At 41.7% G+C, this 27,112-nt stretch overlaps 1 protein-coding gene across 1 annotated transcript in view; it reads right to left on the reverse strand.

Moving 5' to 3' along the window:
• The window catches only part of LOC308280042 (receptor tyrosine-protein kinase erbB-4-like), a 789,750-nt gene that overhangs the window by 383,861 nt on the left and 378,777 nt on the right, over nucleotides 1-27,112 (reverse strand). Inside the window, 3 exon segments of the mRNA XM_080720298.1 lie at nucleotides 335-453; nucleotides 2,734-2,799; nucleotides 8,696-8,830. Of these exon segments, the coding sequence (XP_080576424.1) occupies nucleotides 335-453; nucleotides 2,734-2,799; nucleotides 8,696-8,830 (320 nt within the window).

A 27,112-nucleotide genomic window follows, 5' to 3' on the forward strand; every position in this document is an offset into this window, starting at 1 on the left:
CCCTTTGGATTAATGGTTAAGGTATTGGACTTTCACGTGGGAGGCCTGGTTTCTCCCCGGGTGGGGAGGTTCGCATTACCTCTGTTACATTTACAGTGTGTGTGTGTGTGTGTGTGTGCGTGCGTGTGAGAGGGAGAGAAGAGAAGGGGTTGAGACAGAGTAGGTATGTGCATGTACACATACACATATTCATGCGTGCGTGTGTGTGTGTGTGTGTGTGTGTGTGTGTGTGTGTGTGTGTGTGTGTGTGTGTGTGTGTGTGTGTGTGTGTGTGTGTGTGTGTGTGTGTGTGTGTGTGTGTGTGTGTGTGTGTGTGTGAGAGAGAGAGACATACGAAGCAGTCGGTGTCCTTGGGACCGGAGCATCCTCCAGCACACTCGCGGTGGCAGCAGTCACTGACGTACGGGCCGAAGCAGCGGCCGTCACACTGCTCCGCACACACCGTCTTTGTCACTGCAGGAGCACACGAGGAGGAGAGGCCTGTTTAAAGGTCTGTTATGGTAGAGCAGGGTTCCCCAATTAGTTTTCCCCAAGGGCCGAATTATGTCTAGGGTACCAAGCCGAGGGCCACAACATTGCAGGGGGCGACAGTGGCGTTCCCGCTACTCCAGCGACAGTTTTCGTCGTTGTCGGGTGAAAATCTTGTATGTCCAAAACCGTTCGTTTTGAATTTATCATGTTAAAAATGATTTAAACTAGTGAAAACAGCCGATCTACAAGGACACAACGCCTCGTGGTGCGAGGCGTTGGCCGCAAATGGCCCGCAGGCCGCCTATTGGGGAACCCTGTGGTAGAGTATGTTACTACAACACACTACAGGAGCACATGAGAAGAGTCTGTTTAAAGTTCTGCATGGTAGAGTATGTTACTACTAGTAAGACACCTAAAGGCGAGGTCGCGCCATGTCTTGGCCATCTGGCCAGTGATGTACTGTATATGGAAACCCCTGGTACCCATATTTGGAGATCCATGTACTGTATATGGAGATAAGCTGAAAGTATCCAAACATGCTTAGGCCTACTCATTAATTCGTTATTATGTGAAAGTCCTATGACGTCTATGACATCTGACATCATACATACAATCCCTTTTATGCCAAATACATGGAGATCCCTGTCTGTAGAACCAGCCACGAAGATATGGGCTGTCTTGGCCATCTCTCTTGGCCATATATGGATTGTGAAATATTATAGCTTAAAACGGGAGGACTGTATATTTTGAGGGGTTTGAGGTAGTGTCCACCACAGGGCTCCGGTCAGAGAGTATTCAAAGATGACACTTGAAGGCAGTTTATAGTTCTTTATGAAGAATTAATAGTTGGCAGACAAAAATAGACAGTGATGAATGGTATCTGAAAATACAAAATAATAATATAAGGATATGGAGATGAAAACAATGAGCAATAGTACTATCACTTAATAATATAGCACACAAAGATAGCATCTTACTGAAATGAGCCATGAACACATGTGCTAGCATAGACCTACAGTACAGTAGCATGCACTCACACACAGGTTAGGCTATGTCCTGTTAGCTTAGCCACTCAAGTTTAGCTAGCAGATACAGTTACAAAAACAAACTTTTTAAACCACACGCAGATAAATTCTAACACAATGAACTGTTACCACATGAAACATTATTGCACTGTATAGCCAAAACAACTCACTTCGTCAAGAACTAACTCTTAGGTGCATATGTTTGTGTGTAGCTGCATGTAAACAATTTTGGGGTCCTCTGTAGCAGTGCCCAAACAGAAGCCTGGTCCAAACAGAAGCCTGGGTCCTCTGAGGCTGTCTGAAGCATGCCTGCACTAAATTAATTAAGGCTATGGGGAATTTTGTACATGGATTCTGTTAGTGTGGTATGTACTGTACATGAGTTATATTTCGTTGTTGTCGGGTGGAAACCTTATGTCCAAAACCGTTTGTTTTGTATTTATCATTTTAAAAATGATTTAAACTAGTGAAAACAGCCGATCTACAAGCACACAACGCCTCGCACCGCAAGGCGTTGTGTGCTTGTAGAACTGCTGTTTTTGTGCGACGGCCTTGTATGATGAAGCAGGGCTTTGCTTTGCGAAAAGATTTATAAATTTGAAACTTGGAGATACAAGGTTTCTGACCGACAGTGACGATTTACTTTGTTGGCCGCCCAGCCCCCAAAATGGAACAAAGGCCGACATTTTATTTTTTATTTTTTTCCTAATGGCCGGCCTGGACCGGCCGGGAATGAACCGGCCGTTCGGAGTTGTCCCGCTTTTCCCAATGGCCAGTCCTTGCCTCCGCCGCTATCTGGCATAATCGCATGTGAAAGCAGGCGAGAATAAGGGGCCGAGGCGTGTGACGACCAACATCTCAGCGTGGGGCTGACGTCGAGGCATTAGCGACCCGCTGGGCTGTCCTCGGCGCCGCGCAGGGAAACAGCGCAGTATAATGATGGCCTGTGCTTCTCATCGTGGCGTGGAGGAGGGAAAAGGTCGCTTTCCTCCGCGCGGATCTGTAACATGCATGCTGTAATTATAACACAATGACGGCATGGGGCGACTCTCTCCAGCTGCCTGCCTCCCTTTTGTTTGATCTGTTCTCGCGCTGCGGTAGGAGGTACTGTGCGCGGCATGGTAGGGTGATTGATGTCTTTGCCCGTGTGCGTGTGCGTGTGTGTGTGCGTGCGTGCGTGCGTGCGTGCGTGCGTGCGTGCGTGCGTGTGTGTGCGTGCGAGGTCGATGATACTCACAGCTTTGACACTGGTTTTCCTGTTGGCCCCAGCAGCGCCCATTGCAGGAGCGATGGCAGCGTTTGCCTGCAGAACACACGTGCACGCGCGCACGCACACACAGACACACACACACACACACACACACACTTGTCAAAAAAAAAGAATATACTTTGAACAAACAGGGGTTGAGGCACACACCCCCAACCCACGCACGTACCCGACAAAACTTCCCAAACCGTCGACCATTTGCACGTGGTGACGGTGACAAATGTGTCTTTCTCGCTCCAACAACACAAAGAGAGAGAGAGCGAGAGAGAGCGAATCTAAGCATAAAAGACAGCTCTCTCTATACCGCCCGTCAGGCCGCCTCTCTCTCTCTCTCTCTCTCTCTCTCTCTCTCTCTCTATCTTTCTCGTCTGTCTATCTCTGTCGTACCCGCGGCGCGCGCGCGGCCGGCCCTCAAAAGAGGACACGTATAAGCTCTCCTCTCGTCTGCCAGTGGCCTGTCATCAAGTCTTAATTGACTATGGGTTAATTACACAGTAAGTGGGATAGAGCGCTGGAGTGTCATCCGGAACCCTTCAAGCCGCCCCCGCGGCGAGGTTGTTATGTTAAATACCGACTACAACTTGGCAAGGGGCCCTCGATCTGGCAACCTCCAACTCCCACGCACTTTATGTTCGCCTCTTTTTTATTTTTCCCTTTTTCGTTTTGGCGCGTACAGCCGTCTCTCCTATATCCCTCGCTGCGCTCCTTCTGCCTGCTCAATTCCGCCCGCCATTTAATCCATTTAAGACTAGAATTGTTGAATGCTTTAACCAGTGAAAAATAGCAGATATACAAGCTCACAGCGCGGCACCGAGTGCAGCGCTGCGAGCTTGTAGATCTGCTATTTTTGAAAAAGTCGTGAAAATGCGTGCAAATCTTTGAATATAATGTATTTTCAAAGCGAACGTTTGTAACTCAAATTTTGCTTCTGGGTGGTCCCTGGAACTGGATATTTTGAGATGCGCGGGTCCGTGGCCAAATAAATATCATTTTGGGGGTCCTTCACATGAAAAGGTTTGAGAACCACTGACATAGTAGTCTCTCAAGAACAGGCTAACTGGGCTCCAGTTGAAGTGAAAAGGACCTTTTCTTTGACGATGGCTAGCCGGATTGCTGAGGTTTTTCAAAAAAACCTTAGAAGGATTCAAAAGACACTTATAGAATCGGGTCCAAAATTCTAATTTTCACGATTTTTCAAAAATAGCAGATCTACAAGCTTGCAGCGCGCCACTCGGTGCCGCGCTGTGAGCTTGTATATCTGCTATTTTTCAATAGTTAAAGCATAAAATAATAATACACTACCCGTTTTGAATGGGTTAATCAGCACTAAATGCTCTCATTGTCTCTTTTCTTTTGTCATCTCAGCTCTGTTGCTGCATTAATCACATAGCCGTTCTTCGGGGAATGGCGGTAAAGAAATGTGCCTCTGTTGCTGCGCGTGGCCCCGGGTGGCCTCCTTCCTGCCTGTGCCTATCTAAACCAGGGGTTCTTCAATGTTTTCAGGCCCCCAAGGACCCCTGAGAGAGAGATGAAGCAGGGACCCCCACAACCTGTTCAAAGATTCCATATAGTTTCATCGTTTGACAGCACAATCATCAGTGTATTTTGGATTCTTGTCAATTTGTGTTTTCAGATATTTATCCCCTGGAACCGTCAATACTTGCTCAATACTCTGCTCGGAAAATAGCCTATCTACAAGCTCACAACGCCTCGCAGTGCGAGGCGTTGTGAGCTTGTAGATCTGCTATTTTTGGCCAAAGTTCTCGGGATATGGACGCTACAGTTCAAGTGGTTAATATAAAAAAGGAGAAAAGTTTCTATCACAGAAAGATTTGGAGGACCCCCTGTAGTACCTCTGAGCACACAAAAGCACTTGGAAAGTAGGAGTTGAGGCATTCAATCTTGTTTGACTTTTGGCTAACTATTGTGAAAATCTATTTTCAAACATGGCTCTCTTTTTATATTATTTGACAACGTGCCCAAACTAGTAAAGCTCGTTGATTACTTTTGATACAATAATGGTATTTCTTTTAGGCATTAAAACGGTCTTAAACATAATTCAATTGTCGGTTCACTGTCAAAAAATCAAGTGGGTCGGGACCCTCAGGTTGAGAACCACTGTGATTACAGCAGTGGTTCTCAAACCCTTTCATGTCATGGACCCCCAAATGTATGCATTTGGTTGTGGACGCTGCCAAAATATATCCTTTTTTTAATAGAAGCACACAATGTGTGGTTAAGGTTTTGAATTATGTTATTGTAACACATTTTGGTTGGGGACCCCTTGGGACCCCCTCAAGGACCCCAAGGAGGGTCCCCGGATCCCACTTTGAGAAGTGCCATGTTACTGTACACAGTCGATAGGAGAATCGGCTCTCTTTGAAGGGGTCTTTTTTTTTGTTGTTGGGTTTGCTGCCATCATAAATTCAAAAAATGCATCTAAAGGACAAGGCTGACCTTGGTGCTCAGTGATATAATGGCAACACAGCTGCAGCTCATGAAGTTAACGGTGGACGTGTTTAGATTTAGGTACCAATGTGACCATGCCAGGTGTCAATACTGTCAAGCATTGCATTTTGGCACACCTGGCTAAACCCAAAATACTCATTAATCATTAACCACTTAAACCCTCTACACCAGGGGTCTTCAACAGGGGGTCTGGGACCCCTAGGGGGTCCTCAAAGTTACTACAGGGGGTCTTCCAAATCTTTGTGTGATTGTTTTTCCCTAACCACTTGAACCCTGGGCATATATTCAGAGAACTTTAGCCAAAAATAGCAGATCTACAAGCTCACAACGGTTGGTGTGGTTAAATCAAAAAAGGGGGAGTTTCTATCACATAAAGATTTGGAGGACCCCCTGTAGTAACTCTGAGGACCCCCTAGGGGTCCCGGACCCTCTGGTGAAGACCCTTGTCCTAGAGTAGAGAGTCCACCTCCAACCACTGCAGATGTGCTAGTTGTGTTGTATACAGTAGATTGGTTAAAATAACATTTTATTAAAAAAGGAATAAAGTTTTGGATTGCAGCTTTATTTTGTTAGCTGCAGCCGTGTTGCCTAAATTACAGCTTCCAAAGCTCAGCGTAGTCCTTTAGATACTTTCTAATCTTTAGATGGCAGCAAACAGTAGCACAAAAATAGCCTAGGGTTTAGTTCCCTTTAAAAACAAGTAAAGGGCTCTCTGATTTCGCATGGCTTTGATGCTATGACGGGGCACAGGGTCCAATCGCAGACTTAGCACTGATCTCAGCAGAGAAATCTCAAGAAATTCTCTCAGATCACATCGGTCTTCATGGACATTACACCCAGTGGTTCGTTGGCACTATTCCCACCACATAAGCATTTTGAAGTCGAAGGCCCCGAATCCCTCCACCGCAAAAAAGAAAAAAAGAAGACATTATACAGTACAGTGCAAAACCCCAAAACAAAGAACCTTTCAACTTTCTCCTGACAGTTATGACAATCTGACCATGGTCCAGTGGTGAAGGATTTTGTTGAAAGCTTTCCTTCTTGAACACAAATGTATGTATTTTTGATTTTAGGAAAAGAAAGCCTTCCACTACCTTCCTGCTGCTGTGATTGAGAGCCAGACTGTAGTACAGTATTTGGGAGCAATATTGATGACAAATTATCTTGAACCAAACAAACACTGATTTTGTCTGCGCTAAAGGGCTTTGCATACAGGACCGTTGCGTTTTTTCCTTTTACTGCATGATAAAAACGCATTGGATTTGGTGTCATAAAAGGAGTCAGTAAGCCATTTACCATGAGAGGGAGTGGGTTGTTGGCTGATTTACCACTGTTTCAGGGTTGTGGCACGAGGCAAAGCCGAGCCTTTACCATATAAATGAAAGAAAACACAGTTGTAACTTGCAAGGATCTTTAGTTACAATCATTAACACATTGGCCGCCATTTTAACATACCTTCGTACTCCCACCTGCCATTCGTCTCCATAGACTTCCATGTAATTCATAGTGCACGGATAATGCACACCCATGCCTAGATAATGCACCACGTGTGTCCACATTGCTCACAGCTTTCAAACAAAAAAATCCGAATGGAAATCCGTTCAGGCATTCATGAGATACCAGCCATTATGTTTAACAAAGATGGCTGCCAAGATGGCTGCCATGCTTGAAAGATGGGGTTGCTATGGGGGTTAAACATGCAATTTCGCGATTGCTATCATGCCTACTCCATTTTTTGGGGTCAAAAAAGTTTTTTGAAAAAAAATTTTTTTTGATTTTTGATTTTTTTTTTTTTTAATTCTCGGGACTATCGGGCCTGGCGGGGAAAGACATTGAAATAATCTCGGGACTATCGGGCCTGGCAGGGAATGAGTTAATTGTTTCAGTGGGTGGTGTCCATGAGCCAACTAAAGGTTGTTGTCTGATTTACCACTGTTTTAAGCCAATCAGAATCCAGTATTTGAACATGTGACCACAAAAAGTGGTAGAAATAAGTTTTTACCGCATGCGACAAGACGCACAAATCGAACATGGCAAATTTGGAGCCGGTGTGCATGAGGTCATAAAGAATCATTGTTTTCTTTTAAAAAATGAAATCGTCCGTTTTTTTCAGTGCAAAAAAAACGCATCTTTGTGCAAAGCCCTTAAGGCCCATTCAGCACATACAGTATGTACAGCACTTGTGCCGGGAAGTTTAGAGGTTTTGTCATGTTGACACCACCTTTAAGAGGATGTGCTATACTTGTTTTATTGCTTCCGTTCTCTTAACCTTCTCTTTTATTCACAGGTTTGGGTCATTTACTTTCAAGAACAGGACAAGGTTTGGAAGATTATCGCCAGAATATGCGCCATAAAATTGCAGCCACAAAACATGAAGGACCTCTCTCAACTGTAAAAAGTCAGAGTTATAAAGAAGGCTCAGTCTATACAGTCAAGACTTTGAATCAAATACATGGATTTCCTTTTTGGCGTTTTTTTTTACGTTGATGCTTGATAATATCCCAATTTATCAACTTCAACAGGGGGTCCGGGAACCCTAGGTGGTCCTCAGAGTTACTACAGGGGGTCCTCCAAATCTTCCAATCCTTTTTATATTAACAACTTGAACCCTAGTGTCCATATTCTGTCCATATAACTGTAGCCAAAAATAGTAGATCTACAAGCTTGTAGATGGGCTATTTTCGGCAAAGAGGTTTGGTGTAGAGGGGGAAAAGAGCGGACTAAGTACAGAGTGAAAGGTGAAGTTAAATTAAGTGTTGACGGTTCAAGTGGTTAAATATCTGAAAACACAAATTGACATGAATCCAAAATACACTGATGATTGTGCTGTCAAACGATGAAACTATATGAAATCTATGAACAGGTTGAGGGGGTCCCTGCTTCATCTCTCTCTCAGCTAAGGGGTCCTCGGCCTGAAAACGTTGAAGACCCCTATACTATCCTATCAATATTTTAATTATCCCGCAACTTCTGTTATTTTTTTTATTCTTCATTTTATTTTATTTTACAAACTGAACCCTGTGAGGTAGCCAAGAGAGAGAGAGAGAGAGAGAGAGAGAGAGAGAGAGAGAGAGAGAGAGAGAGAGAGAGAGAGAGGACAACAAGATTTAATTGTTTGCTTGTGAGTTGATTGTTGACGATTTACTGCCGGCTCTGAAACAAATCGCCCCTCTGGGATAATAAAGTTAACCTTGACCTTGAAGGGGGTGCGGCTACAGTACGTCCAGCTGAGGGGACTGCAGGGTCTGTTGTTATCAGGGGAACTAGTGGACAGCTTCAAAAAACAGCTGTCAGCTTCCCTCAGCTTTGTTTTTATTGTTTAGTTTTTTGGTGCGGTGTGAAACAGCTCTCCCAAAGGATAGCTTTGTGTGTCTCATGCCCTGTTGAAGACCTCTGCGCGTGAGTGCGTGCGTGTGTGTGTGTGTGCGCGTGCGTGCGTGCGTGCGTGCGTGCGCATACGTACAGCCCAGGTTGCTGTTGTTGGAGGGGACCACCAGCAGCTCAGCCTGGGGGTTCTTGATGATGTCCCTCCAGTGGATGGTGTCCGCGTGGCACAGGAACTTGTTCTGGTCCACGTACACACCGCCGTTTAGGATCTCTGCACACGCACACACACACACACACACACACACAAAATCAAGTTTAACACAAGTAAATGTGCAATAAACTAACAGAATCCCAATAAGATATAGATGAGTATAAACATTTAAAGATACAATAATGTAAATATTTAGTGAGGCTCGAAGTGACGCGCTGCCAGTGTGAGCTTGTATGTCTCCTTTGTTTGAATAGGCAACCCACAAAAAAAGAATAATTAAACGACACGGATGCTTTCCCGGTTATATTGGGCTTAAAAAAACATACACAAAAATAAGAATGCATGAAGTTGACGAGACAGACAGACAGAAGGACATGAATCACGGGGGCATCCTCAAACAGAACTGAAAGCAAGAGAGAAGAGGTGGTTCTTCAAATAAAAAAAATAAAAAAATAAAGAAAAAAACGATATGATCCAGTACATGGACATGGCTGTGGAGTGTGGATAGATATTACAAGAAGAGACCGTGACAGAAAATCGATACGTTCAAGGTGAACTCCGTCCGTCCCTTTATGTGCGAGTGATGCACCGCATGCAGCACAGGGGTGTCACAATGGGGGGGGGAGTAGGACTGAGTTACTAGGGCCCAAGGTGGAGGGGCCTTAATTATTTTATACTTTAGCTATTGAAAAATAGTAGATACTGCGAGATCTGCTATTAGATCTGCTATTTTTGAAAAGTCGTGAAAATGTGTGCAAAGCTTTGAATATTAGTACTTTTTAAGCGAACATTTGTAACTCAAATTTTGCTTCTGGGGGGTCCGTGGAACAAAATATTTTGAGATGGGGGTCCGTGGCCAAATACATATCACTTTGGGGGTCCTTCACATGAAAATGTTTGAGCACCACTGACATAGAAACATATTTATTCTTTCAAAAAGAAAAAAAACTTAGAAGGATTTGAAATATTCAAAGACGGTTCATGATTTTAAAAAAAATAGCAGATTGACAAGCTCGCAGCGCGGCACTCGGTGCCGCACTGTGAGCTCGTATATCTGCTATTTTGCAATAGTTAAAGCACAAAATGTGAGTGCATCCTTGTACCCAGGGCCCAGAATTTGGTGCGACACACCTGATGCAGCATCATATCCCCCTCCCCCCCCCCGCCGGTGAACCTCCACATCAAGATAAATACTATCGACAAATGTACGCGGCCGGAGGTCCATTGATGTTCCATAAAGGAGACGTCGATTCACCAAAAACAAAACAGGGAGAAAATAAGCGTGGAGGGTCTGGAAACTGTGAACAGGAGTTTCATCGTAATTAACATAAAACCTATTGTATTGTTTAATGACTTGACTGGGCTCCCTATTCAGGGGGTAGCCGCAAATTGTAACACTAGATTTTTTATAATCGGATGAATCTAGGGTTGCAATACCTCCCATAGGCAGCCAATGCATCAAAACGTTATTTTGCTATCTTAACCAGATTCTGCGTCATCATTTTTTCTAAGTGTTGAACTTTGGAAGCGCTCGTCTTCTATAACGCCATGTCCCGCTCCCGCTGCCTCATGCATTATGTGACATTTAGAACCAGCTGGCCTGGTACACAGGACCACTGTGTGATTTCCCACGAGCGCTTCCAAACTCCAGCACTTAGAAAAAATAAACACCTGAACTGAATTTCGATCTTGTTAGAAAGTAGCTCATAACAAGTCTACGGTGGATTTTCTATGAAACAAACACTTTGCAGATAGAAAGAGGATACTCCAAGCTTTCCATACAGCCCCAATATTGGTGAGTTTGACAACGTTAAATACAATCATAGAGCAAAAAACTGTTTTGATTGTTTTGATGCATTGGCTGCCTATGGGAGGTATTGCAATCCTAGATTCAATATATTTAAAAAATCTGGTGTTGCAATTTGCGGCTAGTGTGGAGGGAAATACTAATAACAGGGGGTCCTCAGAGTTATACAGGGGTCCTCCAAATCTTTGTGTGATAGAAAATAAGAAAATCTCCTTTTTATCCAGATTCTTAACCAGATTCTGAGAACTTTGTCTTACCTAAGATAAAAAAAAAAAGAAACATGGTGGGGGAGGACATTAAGTGACGATAAATATTGCGTGCAGGCGAGCATAATTGCATGTAAACTTACAAGCAAAGGCTCTTCAAAGCACACATGAGGAGGAAAAGGGCAGAGGAGATCTGTACACCGTGAGACACTCAGCCAAACTGATCAGTGTTTTTCAGGTGTGCTGGACATCAATTGAGCTGATGTACCACAACTGAACAGGCTTAAAGGCCTCTCCATACTTCGACCGAAATCTTCGGTGAGTTGTGTTTTCCGACGTGCAAATTTCCGAACTCTCGTTCGGTCCAATGCTTTTCAGAAGTCCAGAGGGATATAATATTATGGTAGAAAAGGACCTTTTGACCGAAAACGGCGGTTTCGGTCAAAGTATGGAGAGGGCTCAACACTGATTACAGGTCTAGTTGCAGCAAGCGCCTGTAGGAGGTGTAAAAGAGCATAGTGTGTGGGTGTGACAGGCAAGCGTGACACAGTGTGACACAGGCAAGGGTGACAGCTTAGCGTGACAGCGTGACACAACTGCTGCAGGTTTTCACACTATTCTGTCTACTCAGAGTAGGGCTATGGACAGCTCAGAAACCTGCCTTAGAATTAACAATTTAGGCATAATTTAGCAGACGTTCTTGATCCAGAGCGATTTACAATAAGCAAGCACAAGGTACAAACAATACATCAATACATCTAAAAATCATCTAAAAATGTAGGTAGACCAAGAACCTATTATCAATAAAATGTATTAAACAATCAATCAAAACATCAATAATCTGTACCTCGAAGCTATAATAATAATCATCTTTATTGTCCCCTGAGGGGAAAATTTGTCTTCACAGTCTGTTCAAACAAGAAACTACACATAACCATATAACAACACAAAAATATCACAAAGACAGATCATCAGTACCCCACTATACACAGAAAAACCCTCTTAGCGACAGGGGCGATTGTTTAGCAGATTGTTAAGTGCAGCAATGGCTGAGGGAACAAAACTCCTGCGAAACCGAACCTTGTGCCACGTCAGTGTTCTGTGTACACTCCATAGTTTTGATGTACGATAGGATGCCAAGTCGAAAATGGCCTGGCATCGGCCTTAGAAATCGTATCTAAATTACACATATGCATGGTCATTGAGGGTAGGCAAGTGCTACAGTAAGTGCTATGGGCTAAGGGGGAGTCTGAAGGGGTGAGTCTGAAGAGGGGAGACTGTGGCGGAAGCTAGGGAGTGAGTCCGCAGTTCTAATTGCAATGGGGAGTTCATCCGACTATTTGGGGACCAAGAGGGCGAAGAGTCAAGGACCAGTGACTTCATTCCAAACAAGATTTACCATTACCATATTATTAATTAATGTAAGAAACAATTACTTCGATTTCAGCATGGGAGACGAATGCTGCCGTTTCTTAAACATGGAATCCCCATCGATGACGTCACCGGCATAGGCAGGTTTCTAAGCTGCACACAGCCCACCAATGAGACGCAGAGTTAGTAGATGGAAACTGTGCCGTATTCTAATGAGCATTAGTGAGGACCAATTATACAAAAGACAATAGGGTTGAAATTGGGTGAAGTGCTCCTATGAGTGGTTGAATTGGGCTCGTCAGTGAATGAGTTAAGGGCACTGGAGGACACAGAATCCTTACTGTATTTTTTTCCCCCCAGTAATTAATCCTTAGTTAGAAAGTGAAATACATTAAAATTAGTGCAGTCAAAACCAATAGTACTAATTTAACCCTGTGCATTTTTCTTGCTGCGCCAGCATGGCCTAAAGCTTCAACGAGACACGTGGACGAAGTGCCTACGTATACAGGAAACCTATGATGAAGTTATTAAGACCTAAGCCTGCAGTAGATTCCCTTATGCTTTTCATAGATCTGTTCGAATCGTGGCCGTCGGCCAGGAAACCTTGTATGTCAAACAATATATATATATACATAAACGTTACTTTTCAGGAAATGGGATAAAATAACTTCCACTGCAGTTCTTATTTAATCACAAGCTCTTGTTAATAATTTTCGTCATTTACATATTTATTAAAAACCCACGGACACACTGAACCACTTTCAAAGCTTTTCAAATATGTCTATAGTAAAAGAAAATGAAGATCTACAAACTCACTGAGTAGCTAAACAGTGAGCTTGTAGAGCGACATTTGCGTGATACTTCTGTATGATGAAATATGGCATTCATTAACCAAAAAACATACATTTGTTAAAATATGGAAATGCAAGGTAATTACGTCACAAGAGCAACAAAATCTAACGTATCACTGATTCCTTGCTCGCTTCTTTTTTTAATAACTGCATTGGACAAAATAACCAAATGATTTTGGTTATTATTGTTATTGCTCTGGACAGCAAGTGAACTGAGAGCGTCATCATCAGTCACCAGTTCTCAGAAAAGGATCACGTCTCATGTTGACCTCCACAGTCCACATACAGTAGCTGTCAGGGGTGTCGCACCAAATTCTGGGCCCTGGGTACAAGGATTCACTGTGGGCCGCCCATGAATGTTCTTCATATAGTTCTTCAACGCATTATTACGTATTTCTTTTTTGTGCTTTAACTATTGAAAAATAGCAGATATACAAGCTCACAGCGCGCTTGTAGAGCTGCTATTTTTGAAAAATTGTGAACATTTGTGCAAGTCTTTGAATATTTCAAATCCTTCTATGTCAGTGGTGCTAAAACCTTTTCACGTGAAGGACCCTAAAAATGATACGTATTTGGCCAAGGACCCCACTGAAAAATAGCATATCTACAAGCTCGCAGCGCGGCACTCGGTGCCACGCTGTGAGCTTGTGTGTCTGCTATTTTTCAATAGCTAAAGTATAAAATAATTAAGGCCCCTCCACCTTGGGCCCTAGTAACTCAGTCTCACTTGTCTCCCCCTTGTGACGCCCCTGGTAGCTGTGCTCACGCAGTGAGCCGACACGCAGACAGATGACGGAGGCGGGCCGGGCCGTCTCGTCTGGGCACTTATAGCGTATATATTAATAATAATAATGAGAATATGTTTCTTTTTCAATGACCGATGCCCTCGACAGATGCCTCCGCGCGCATTGGAGAACGATAAAACCCTTCTTAATCCCTCTCACACCACTCCTTATAATCCCAGCTTTGGGGGGGACAAGGCCGGGAAATGAAATGATGCGTGATTTTGTGTGTGTGTGTGTGTGTGTGTGTGTGTGTGTGTGTGTGTGTGTGTGTGTGTGTGTGTGTGTGTGTGTGTGTGTGTGTGTGTGTGTGTGTGTGTGTGTATGTGTGTGTGTGTGCACCCGTGTCAGGAAGAGGAAGAGGAAAACGACAGACAGCGCGGCCGTCTGTGTTACCGGGGGACGGAGACAGGAGGGGGACAAGCGAAGGCGGTGAACTTTGAAAACATGACCACGGATTTAGATAAAAATCACGGATTTGAGGGGCATCCGGTGGACTACTGGTCAAGGCGCATACCACATAGGCATGGTTGCTGCGGCATCGGCGGTTCGATTCCCGATCCGGACGACCTTTGCCGCATGTCACTCAGCCACTCTCTCTCTCCCCGTTTCCTGTCAGTCTACTGTCCTATCAATAAAGGCATAAAAAAAAATAAAAAAAAAATAACGGATTCGAGGTATAATAACCAGTGGTGTAAAGTAACTACAGTAAGTACATTTACTTACGTATAGTACTGTACTTTTGAGGTATTTGTACTTTCCTTGAGTATTTCCAGTTTCCAACACTTTTACTTCTACTCCTCTACATCTTGGATTCAAATATTGTACTTTTACCCCACTACATTTATTTGAAAACTTTAGTTATTAGTTACTTTGCAGGTGTAAATTATAATATTATAAAACACACATTAACCCACTTTAGCCCTATTTTATACCTTGGCTATTTTCAAACATTTTGTACTTTTACTTTTAGTACTTTAAGTACATTTTGATGCCAATACTTTTGTACTTTTACTCAAGTACATTTTGAATTCTGGACTTCTACATGTAACGGAGTACATCTACAATGCAGTATTGATACTTTTACTTAAGTAGTACTTTTTCCACCACTGACAATAACCCACCAGACTGTGCCGCTGCTGTCAGGCAGAAGCGGGAAGAAAACCTCCATATTTCAACTCTTCATGTTCTTCAATTCAATTAATTTTATTGTCATTATGTATTATTAACAAGTACACATAATAAGAAGATTAAGTGCTGAAGTGCTCTTGAGCAAGGCACTGAAGTGCGTGCGTGCCTACAGCAACACATTCTCCCTTTCCCCCTTCCCCCACAACACAATAAATAAGATAAATAGATAGTGCATGCTATATTGCAGCAGTTTGAAAACATACCGCTGTTCAGTTAACAGTCCCATAATTGTACAAACGTACTGTTTCATAGTTCATTACCAATGCATTTCAGTGCATTAATATAAAGTGCCTGTGCAATGGATAGTAATACTGGCAGGCTGTCAATCAGGTGTCAGAATGTTGATGTAGTGGATTCATCAATGAATGCCCTAATTCCTCGTACAACACTGTCACAGATAATAATTATTATTTATTTTAACAAATGAAAAGTATTACCAAGAGCTTGTGATTAACCCATTTAGAACGGGTACACATTATGTGTATCATTATTTTATGCTTTAACTGTTGAAAAATAGCAGATATACAAGCTCACAGCGCGGCACCGAGTGCCGCGCTGCGAGCTTGTAGATCTGCTATTTTTGAAAAATCGTGAAAATTAGAATTTTGACCCGATTCTATAAGTGTCTTTTGAATCCTTCTAAGATTTTTTGAAAAACCTATGTTTCTATGTCAGCAATCTGGCCAGCCATCGTCAAAGAAAAGGTCCTTTTCACTTAACTGGAGCTCAGTTAGTCTGTTCTTGAGAGACTACTATGTCAGTGGTTCTCAAACCTTTTCATGTGAAGGACCCCCAAAATGATATTTATTTGGCCACGGACCCGCATCTCAAAATATTTAGTTCCAGGGACCACCCAGAAGCAAAATTCGAGTTACAACCGTTCGCTTTGAAAATACATATATTCAAAGATTTGCACACATTTTCATGACTTTTTCAAAAATAGCAGATCTACATGCTTGCTGCGCGGCACTCGGTGCTGCGCTGTGAGCTTGTATATCTGCTATTTTTCAATAGCTAAAGCATTAAATAATCCTAGGCCTAAATGGCTTAAATAATAATGACACCGGATCCGTTGGAATAGGTTCTTTGGCTCCATTTCCAGAAAAAGTAACTGTTTTGGACAGCGATATTACACTTCTCCTTGAACGAGTCAAATATGAAACGCCGCCAATCCGTCCAATATCCCCCGGCCCAGATTCCATGAAAGGACTTGTCAGGACAAATTAAATTCTGTTTTAGAAATGAAGAAGGGATGATGATGTCCAGATCAGAGCTGGATTAGTGAAAGGTGAAGTCAGGGGAGGATGGGATTAATATATCGTTGGTGTCCGATGAAAACCTTGTATGTCCAAAACCGTTTTGCATTTATCATTTTAAAAATGACTTAAACAAGTGAAAACAGCCGATCTACAAACACACAACGCCTCGCACCGCGAGGCGTTGTGTGCTTGTAGATCTGCTGTTTTCACTACTTTTGTGTGACGTCCTTGTATGATGAAGCAGGGCTTTACTTCGCGAAAGAACGTACACATTTGAAATTTGGAGATACGAGGTTTCCACCCGACAGTGACAAAACCTTGTACGTCCAAAACCGCTATACTTTCCGATGGATCCAATGTAGTTATTATTACTGGTATTTAATCGCTCTTGTTGATACTTTTCACCTACAAAATCTCTGTGTCTGCCTGACTGCCCCCTGGCCTGCATATCTAGAGAACTATCCGACTCCAAACTTTGCATGTATATTGCTGAGCACCTGAGTGGGACTTTTTTTTGCAACCACTGTAGCCTACCTGCCGCAAAAATATATATATATAACACTATATATGGAGATAGTCCAGTCCATCATGTCATATGGGACTACCGTCATAGAAAGTAGCCATTGTTAGGCCGGAGTCATTGGCTGTCTAAACATGGAGATGTGGATAACACTATATATGGAGATAGTCTAGTCCAATATGTCATATGGGACTACCGTCATAGAGAGTAGCCATTGTTAATCCGGAGTCAATGGCTGACTGTCTGTACAGGAAGTGATGCCACATGACATACTTTTTATGCCCATATATGAGTCCTAACATGGAGATGTGGATAACACTATATATGGAGATAGTCTAGTCCAATATGTCATATGGAACTACCGTCATAGACACAGCCATTGACTCCGGCCTAACAATGGCTACTGTCTATGACGGTAGTCCCATTATGACATGATGGACTGGACTATCTCCATATATAGTGTTCTCCACATTTCCATGTTTAGGCCCCATCGCTCACACCCTCGGTGGGGTTGGCGATAGGGCCTTTCTGTGTGGAGTTTGCATGTTCTCCCCGTGTCTCCTAGGGTTGATACCCTCACAAAAACATGAACAAACTCCCCCCAGAATGATAACAACTAGAATCGTCAGAGAAACACTGTGGTTGGCCAGATAGTCAAGAATTGGCGTCACCCTGAGGTGTCTTACTAGTATTATATTAACCCATTTAGTGCTCCTGACATTAACAGGTTAAAATGTCCAGCGCGCCTCCCCCCGGCCCCATTCACTAGCGTTGTCTTATTTTGAAGGCCAGAAGTCCATAGCGTAAACACTTCCGGTCTGACGTCATCGCATCATTCACAGGAAGCGATCATGTTTACGTGGTGCCATGCTGGATCGCATCGGAGCTTTTCACCATGTGTTATATAAGCGAGCATCTGCCTCCATCTTCGCTTCTAAAGTGTAGTTTTGAGATAATGGACATTAAAGATGAGATCCCCCATCCACCTCAATGTTATGGGATTACTATTTTGTGCCCGTGGAGCCGTGATGATGATGAATCAGCGACGGAGATGGACTCGGGACGTTCCGCCATTGTACTCGGTAGGATACCCGCCGTTACAGTAATATATTACTTTTCACAAGTATACTCGGGATCGGCACCATGTACTTTTCGAGTATTTTTCACGAGTATTCTCGGGATCGGCGCAAAATGAGTTAATATGTTTCTACTAGTAAGACACCTGAGGGTGGAATGCGACCTCAGGGTGCCAATTCTTGACTATCTGGCCAACCACAGCGTTTCTCTGACGATTCTAGTTGTTATCATTCTGGGGGGAGTTTGTTCATGTTTTTGTGAGGGTATCAACCCTAGGAGACACGGGGAGAACATGCAAACTCCACACAGAAAGGCCCTATCGCCAACCCCACCTAGGGTGTGAGCGATAGGGCCTAAACATGGAGATGTGGAGAATATGGAGATAGTCCAGTCCATCATGTCAAATGGGACTACCGTCATAGACAGTAGCCATTGTTAGGCCGGAGTCGTTAGCTGAATTCCAATCCGAAGGGTTCGCACTTTGAAGTGCGCATTTGAAGGGCTATGACGTCACTTGGCCGCGCCAAATAGCAATCTACAAGCTCACAATGCGTTGCGTTGCGACGCATTGTGAGCTTGTAGATCTGTGACCAGTGACGTCATAGCCCTTCAAATGCGCACTTCAAAGTGCAAACCCTTCGGATTGGAATTCAGCTAATGGCTGTCTGTCTGACTGTCTGTACAGGAAGTGATGTCACATGACATACTTTTTATGCCCATATGGGACTAGGTCTGGTACTTTGTTCCTTATGTCTGCATTGGTAATTTTTCTTTTTTGTACAGATTATCCAAGTACAGAATCTAAGCTTTCATATGATGTATAATTTGTTGAAATTGGAGCATATTTGAAGAAGTTATGGACATTTTAAACTTGTTGCACCATAAAACCCAAAGTGCTTAACACATTCCAAGCCAGCCCATTTCAGTGTTTTTTTACGACCACAAGAAAACACTGTTTACACATCTATCCGTTCTGTCCATTCTTGTCAGTACCCTGGGTGACGATAAATTCCACCATAGTTACACTCATACAACCATGCTAACAAAATGAGCAAAAACCTACTTTTGCGCTCCGTGCATGCGATGGTAACGATCGGAACCGTGTTGCCACCAGCTGCTCAGATCTTTTTTCGGAATGAAAATACGACTTACGGGTGAGGAGGAAAGTGTGTTTTTATGTTTCATGCATTCTAACGTCTCGTCACAACAAAGCAGAGTCACTTCCATCCGTACACTTCCTCGTTTTCATTCAGTCTCATGATCTGCCACTGGAGGGAGGCAAAGTCTTTGGTATGAAGTCCTAGTTTGGCCAATAGGCAAAAATAATGTATTTTGAGTTGTTTTATAACAAAAATAGCCTATTCTCGTCAATCTTCGTCTGTGGCCTGGCTGCCTAATTAATAATTCTCGTCAATCTACCTCTGTGGCTTTGAAACTGTTAAAAAGCCATTTGAATGCAAGGAACATTTTGACACCTCTAGGTAGCCAGAAGTGGGTGTGACAATGGGAGGGACAATAGGTACTTACCTACACCCCTAAATCACTCCCCCCAAGTCAAACCACACCCACAGTGGTATAGCTGTCAACTTCAAATGTACTTTTATTCCACTACAATTATTTAAAACTACTATTTAGTAGTAGACCTGTGGTAATATATTGTGCTATAGTGCTTGCAGCCATGTCAGAAATAGTGGCCAGTGGTCTTTTCTACCTCCTCCCCTCCTTATATGCTCATCCTGTCATTTTCTTCTTTTTGTAGTTTTTATTTTTCACTAAAATAGTGTATTACAAAAGAAAGGGTTTTTACAGTGTAAAAAAAAGTCTATTACAAAAGAAAGTGTTTACAGTGTACTCTTTAACGTCGGCTACGAAGCTTGCGGAGCATCTGCTGTACACAGCTAAAGCAGACAGCTAAAGCAGAAGCACGGTCTTCTACAGTTTGGATCAATGGATTTACACGCTTTCTTTCTTGGGAGCATTAGCAACACAGAGCACATTTGCAGCCCGTTTTGTAGTATAAGAGCTTGTTGAAATAAAGTTTATATCGCTCATTTTGTCAGCCGGTCCTTTGTTTTTAGACACGCTACCTCCCCTGGTCACGTGGTATAGACACAACGAATAATAGAGGGGAAAATAATGCACCGGCTGACAAAATGAGCGATATAACTCTTTATTTCAACACGCTGATTGGATTTTCTTCCACGCTTGAAAAGTAAACAGTTGAGAGAAGTGTATAGGACCTTTACTTTTTGGACAGAATGTTCACAAAAGGTAAGAAGCGTTCGTGAGCGGCGGAGCTTTAATTTTTACCACAGACGAGAGGCTGAGATGTGAGATACGCTGTATAGCGTTAGCTTCCCACTAGCGCCGGCTGTTCCATTACGAGAAGCCATCATCGCCGCGTCTTTCTTTGTGTGCCCGAGAGCGACTCAGAGAGTCAGATCACGACGTATAAATCAAAAAATAAATCCTTCCAGAATACTGTCTTCTGCAAACGAATAACATTAGCGAGATGAAGCTAGTCACTGAGAGTGTTTACACACTACAACCAAATGCACTATGCTGTATGGGGCGGTGCTCAATGTGTGTAATTCGAGACTATGAGTTCTCAGAGCGCAATATCTCCTCCCCCAAAAAACATGGATAATTCCTTACAAAAGCAGCCTAGTTTAACAAATAAAAGTAGCCATTGTAGTACCTTAAAACAACTATCTTTTGACATGAAACCCTTGTTCTAAATTCGAACTTGTGTGATATGGAAAAAAACAAAAAACTACATTGACTTCATTTTCTCACTTTTCTACTGTTTTAAAATCGCCGACATTTTGACGTTTCCTCCGGCCTCAGTCACATATATGAGTCATTCTGTACCACATCTCCATGTTTAGGCCAAACAGGTTGACTCCATTTCTCCATGTATAGGTCCAAATGCCCAACGTCAAGCTTGACAAGGAGGATACCGCACATTGTACCTCATCCACGCTTTCTTCTCTCTCCTTTTGGTATCTTTATCCTCCTCCTTTTTTCTTTTTTATTCTTCTCTTTTTTCACAGCCGCCCCCATATTTACTTTAGAAGATATATATTAAATTCTAAGAACGTTTCGAGTACCAGTTTGATACAGGAGCGAATAAGCGCTACACTTCTGGAATCCTGTGCGTCGACTTAAAGTCGGATCCAGGCCTAATAACTTTATCTATCCGCCCCGTTGCCACCTCCTTGTTACATTTTCTTTTCTGAGACACATTGTACCTCATCCACCCTTTCTTCTCTCTCCTTTTGGTATCTTTATCCTCCTCCTCTTTTTTATTCTTCTCTTTTTTTGTCTTTCTTAGTCTTGTGTATCCTTTTCTTTTTTTAGTCTTTCGTGTAGCCGCCCCGTACAGGAAGTGATGTCACAACTCGCTGACATCACAGAAGGAAGGTTACAGAAGGAAGGAAGGAAGGAAGGAAGGAAGGAAGGAAGGTCACTCAAGTGACAAGGTTTTTCAGGGTAAATATGCTGTACAGAACTGCATATGAAGATAAACATCATGTGTATACCTGCTACAGTATCCATATATCTGTATGTAAACACCTTTATTTTATCTCGCTTTCCCTTTGCTTTCACTCTACTCTACTTCTTCTCACGAATACTACAAAATGATGGATCGTGAATGAGAAAATAGTTTCACCCACACCTGCAAAACTTGGATGGGACAAGCAAAACTGATTCGGATTCTGAAATCAGTCGGATCGGCTCATATGGAAAACCCTGACGTCACAAAGTTTGAATATATGTATGATATAAACAATGGGACGTATACTTTACAATCAATAACGTTGACTATATTTACAGTGTCAACAGGATTCAACAATCTGAGTTACGTGGAATCACATATCAATATAATAAAAAATCAGGAGTAGATAGAAATCCAAAAGAACAGACTCTGTCAGGCTCAAAGCAGGAATGTCTAATCCTAAAGAAGAAGGGATGTATATGTTCTCATTATTAACCCTTGTGTGGTGGAGAGGAGACCAGGTCCAGGTCAAATTCTAATTTACAGAAGACTTTCTTTTGTAATAATTTTATTACTAAAAGTGAAATAACTAGGCTAACTTCTATAACTTGATTACAAATAAGATGCAAAATTCTATAGAAGTCTATAAAAAATGAAAGGGACCACTTTTGACAGTTTATTATTTTAGGAATATACAAATAAGACAATATTTGTGTCTGATTGGCCACTGCACATCATCCACTCTCTACAGCAGAACAGGAACCCACCAATTCTTCAATCTAACCAATAACCAATAGCAGACCTAATCTAATCTAATACTGTATTTGTATACGATGGGTACATAAAATAAAAAGGTACAGACAATTTCAGCATCTAAGTTTAAATCCAGCCAGAATATTAAATAAAAACAACTCTTATATTATTGGTACAATATTAGCCTTAGTTCAAGACGCTTGTAGCACACTTCATCTTTGGTTACTTGCACATACTACAAGCATCTTAGGGAACAGTCAGAGAGTCTGGTTGGGGGTTCGGTAAAACTGTCCTAGTGGCTCTACACATGTACACATGCAAAAATAGGACACCATAGACCTTCTGCCAACTGTTAGCGACTAATAGCACCACACCATACTATCACCAAATTATCTACATTTTCTGTTACACAAAAGAACCCCCTCTCAAACCACAGGTATGAGTAGCAGACTCGGGTTGTTGACACTCTTTCATAGTTGGAGGTCATTGCCTTTTTTCCTAATATGAAATAAAGATGAGTGTATTCAAATGCAAATCACCCGCGGATATGCAGGTGTATCCCTGATCTATCTAACCCCTTTGTTTATATGTTATTACTAAAAGTTAAATAAAAGTAATAACAGCTGTGGACTCCATCAATAGCACACGTGATGTGTACATGTTTCTTTGGCACAATGACATTTCACTGTAATGACCTTGATATCTCAAAAGGTAATGGGAGACCACTTGCACTCTGACTTTGGAAAGTAAAATATAAAGCGTAAAGGTGATGTAATGAAACTCTAGTCTGCCCTAAGTGCAGTAACTACGTTTTTGAACACACCGACATATTTGGGTATCCCAAGGGACATTATAAGGTGGGATATTGCCTTCCAAGGAGTAGGCTATTTCCTGTGGTTGACTGAAATTACCAAACACACAATACTTCTACAAAGAAAATATCAAAAACACCTATTGACTTTGAATGTTCGTCTTTATTTGTAACTGCACAACATGTACCAAGCATGGCATACATTTAACAAAGCAATAAAGGAATACACACACAATAATGTTCTCTAAAGGTTGCTGCTATCATTCTGTAAATGTTAAATTACAGGGAAAATATTGAGAAGGGGAAAATATGTTAAGATGAGTTCGTTTATATCTGCGGGACATGTTCCACAAAAACAATACAGTGTAATTAAAACATAGAATCAATATACTCATAATGCATGTAATGTGCTTATAACAGGGAAGATAATGGAGTGTCAAGTTACAATTATAATAGCTAATGGCTCTAGGTAAGCTGTTGTCCTATTGTTCAAATCATTCGTTCTTTCTGTGAATTTCTAAATGTTTTGATTGACTAAAAGCTTTTCCACACACATCACGATGAAAGGATGTATCCCATGTGTGAATTTTCTGGAGGCTTTTAAGGCCCTTCATTTCAGAGTTTTGCTCACCCTGTTCACATATCCATAGGTTTTCTCTCTGTGTGAATTCTCCTGTGGCGTTTAAGACTCGACATATGAGAGAAGTGTTGTCCACAATGATCACATCCATATGGTTTCTCTCCAGTGTGAATTCTCTGGTGACTTTTAAGATTGGACATGTCAAAGAAGTGTTGTCCACAATGATCACAGCCATATGGTTTTTCTCCAGTGTGGTGAATTCTCTGGTGGAGTTTAAGATGGGACATTTGAGTGAAGTGTTGTCCACAATGATCACAGCCATATGGTTTCTCTCCAGTGTGAATTCTCTGGTGGCTTTTAAGGCCATTGATTTCAGAGAAATGTTTTCCACATTGACCACATCCATATGGTTTCTCTCCAGTGTGAATTCTCTGGTGGATTTTAAGGTAATTCATTTCAGAGAAGTGTTGTCCGCAATGATCACATCCATGTGGTTTCTCTCCAGAGTGAATTCTGTGGTGCCTTTTAAGAGAGGACATGTCAGAGAAGCGTTGTCCACATTGATCACACGCATGGGGTTTCTCTCCAGTGTGAATTCTCTGGTGTCTTTTTAGGCTGGAGATTTGAGAGAATTGTTGTCCGCAATGATCACATCCATAGGGTTTTTCTCCTGTGTGCATTCTCTGGTGGCTTTTAAGATGGGAGATGGTGGTAAAGTGTTTTCCACACTGATCACAGCAGTGTTGTTTTTGCTTGGCCAACCTTCTTTTTACATGCACCTCTGGTGGGGCAGGGAAGCCAGACTGATGATGCAACACTGGATTGGAAAGAAATGTTGTTAAAGGACAAGTTCATCAATGTTCAACCTATCTTGATGTAATTGGCCCCATACATGGCAAAAATGTATCACAGGCAGTTAGGCAGATATTTCTCTCAACAATATTTTAACAATGTTTAACATTTTAAGTTCTATTCTATGAAAATATATCTAATCGACAACCAAGCTAAAGATTGAATTACAATGAAACAAAATGCAACATTGAGAATGAAATGAATATTGATTAAACCAACATGTATGTAGAGTAAGTAACATACCAAGGTCTTTGTTTTCCTCCTGTTCAGCAGAGTTGAGTTTGAGAGAGTTCATCTTATCCTGAAGTCTGGAGTCCACAGTCAGATCTGATCAGAAATGATTGATATCCTGGAAGACTTGTGGAGAAATGACACAGACCAACTCTTCTTATACTAGAGAGTCTGGGGTGATAACACTAACTGCTCTGAATGATTGGCCAAAGACAACAATAGAACAATCTCTCCACCAATCACAATCTAACATACTGTGCTCCACCCCTCCCTCCCCCCCCAGATGCAACCTCTATGCTCTATGCAACCTACTACAAAAGTGGCAACAACATTATCTATCCATGAAAACAAAAACAAAATAAAAAAAACATTAAAAACTACATGTACGTTGCCAAATAATTGTATAATTTGTTATGATTGACAATACAAGGTGCCAATGGAACACAAAAGTAGTACAGTATCATTAATAATGTCATTTTATCAACATTTTATCAACTGGCCCCTTGACATTTTCCCATAAAATAGGCAGACAGAAGGAAGTCTGGTCTATCTCAAACTTTTGTTTGGTTTACATGTTATTACTACCAGTTAAATACATAACTTATCCTAACCAAATGTCAGGCTAAAAGTAGCAGTCTTTAATCCTAAAGAAAATGGGATTTACATTCTCATTTAACCCTTGTGTGGCGGAGGGAAGACCAGGTTTAATGTATCTTTGACACATGGAAAATCACTTCATGGACTTGGAAATCTATAGAAAATTAAAGGAAAATCACTTCATGAACTTGGAAATCTATAGAAAATTAAAGGAAATCACTTCATGAACTTGGAAATCTATAGAAAATTAAAGGAAAATCACTTCATGAACTTGGAAATCTATAGAAAATTAAAGGAAATCACTTCATGAACTTGGAAATCTATAGAAAATTAAAGGAAAATCACTTCATGAACTTGGAAATCTATAGAAAATTAAAGGAAAATCACTTCATGGACTTGGAAATCTATAGAAAATTAAAGGAAAATCACTTCATGAACTTGGAAATCTATAGAAAATTAAAGGGAGGCCACTTCACAAACTACTGTTGACTTTGTAAAGATCCCTGCTATTCATTCTACATATTGTTCTGTCATTTACATGTTAAACAACAATCGATATCCCAATGTGTGAAAGAGAGTCTCTCATCTTCATGTTGTTATTCAAGCAGAGCCATTAAGACACATTCAATGCCATTCAGGTTCCCATAGAAACTTCATTTGCAAACGATTGCTCTAAATTCCTTCAGAACAATACAACTGAATTAATTCTGATCAACACTGCCGGGTTCCCAGTCAACACAACAGTATAAATATCCTGTGTTCACTGTGAACGGTTTCCTTTTTATTCTAATAAAAAAAACAATGGATTTTCAATCTACACTTACATGGATGTGCTGATGTTTGTCTGCAAACAAACATGTGTTGCAATTCAGTGTGGTTACTTTATCTGATTCCTTGGTTGAAACTTCCAAGTTCTGCCCTATAAAGTTTAACGATACAACTTGGGAGGCAAGGATGAGAGCAGGAACCACTTTTGACAGTTTATTATGTTAGGAATATACAAATAAGACAATATTTGTGTCTGATTGGCCACTGCACATCATCCACTCTCTACAGCAGAACAGGAACCCACCAATTCTTTAACCTAAGCATTAGCAGAAAAAACTAATCTAATACTGTATTTGTATACGATGGACACATAAAATAAAAAGGTACATACAAGTTCAGCATCTAAGTTTACATCCAGCCAGAATATTAAATGAAAACAACTCTTATATTATTGGTACAATGTTAGCCTTATTTCAAGACGCTTGTAGCACACTTCATCTTGGGTTACTTTTACTCGCTGGTAGCGTCTTAGGGAACAGTCAGACAGTCTGGCTGGGGGTTCGGCAAAACTGTCCTAGTGGCTCTACAAATGCACACATGCAAAAATAGGACACCATAGACCTTCTGCCAACTGTTAGTGACTAATAGCACCACACCATACTATCACCAAATTATCTACATTTTCTGTTACACAAAAGAACCCCCTCTCAAATCCACAGGTATGAGTAGCAGACTCGGGTTGTTGACACTCTTTCATAGTTGGAGGTCATTGCCTTTTTTCCTAATATGAAATAAAGATGAGTGTATTCAAATGCAAATCACCCGCGGATATGCAGGTGTATCCCTGATCTATCTAACCCCTTTGTTTATATGTTATTACTAAAAGTAAAAAAAAAAAAAAAAAGTAATAACAGCTGTGGACTCCATCAATATAGCACCAATGATGTGTACATGTTTCTTTGGCACAATGACATTTCACTGCAATGGCCTTGATATCTCAAAAGGTAATGGGAGACCACTGCACTCTGACTTTGGAAAGTAAAATATAAACCAAAAAGGTCATGTAATAAAACTCTAGTCTGCCCTACAAAGTGCAGTAACTATGTTTTTGAACACACCAACATATTTGGGTATAGCCTACCAAGGGACATTATAAGGTGGGATATTGCCTTCCAAAGTGTAGGCTA

This window comes from Nannobrachium achirus (genome assembly GCF_963921795.1).
Source record: "Nannobrachium achirus genome assembly, chromosome: 24".
Taxonomy (NCBI): Eukaryota; Metazoa; Chordata; class Actinopteri; order Myctophiformes; family Myctophidae; genus Nannobrachium; species Nannobrachium achirus.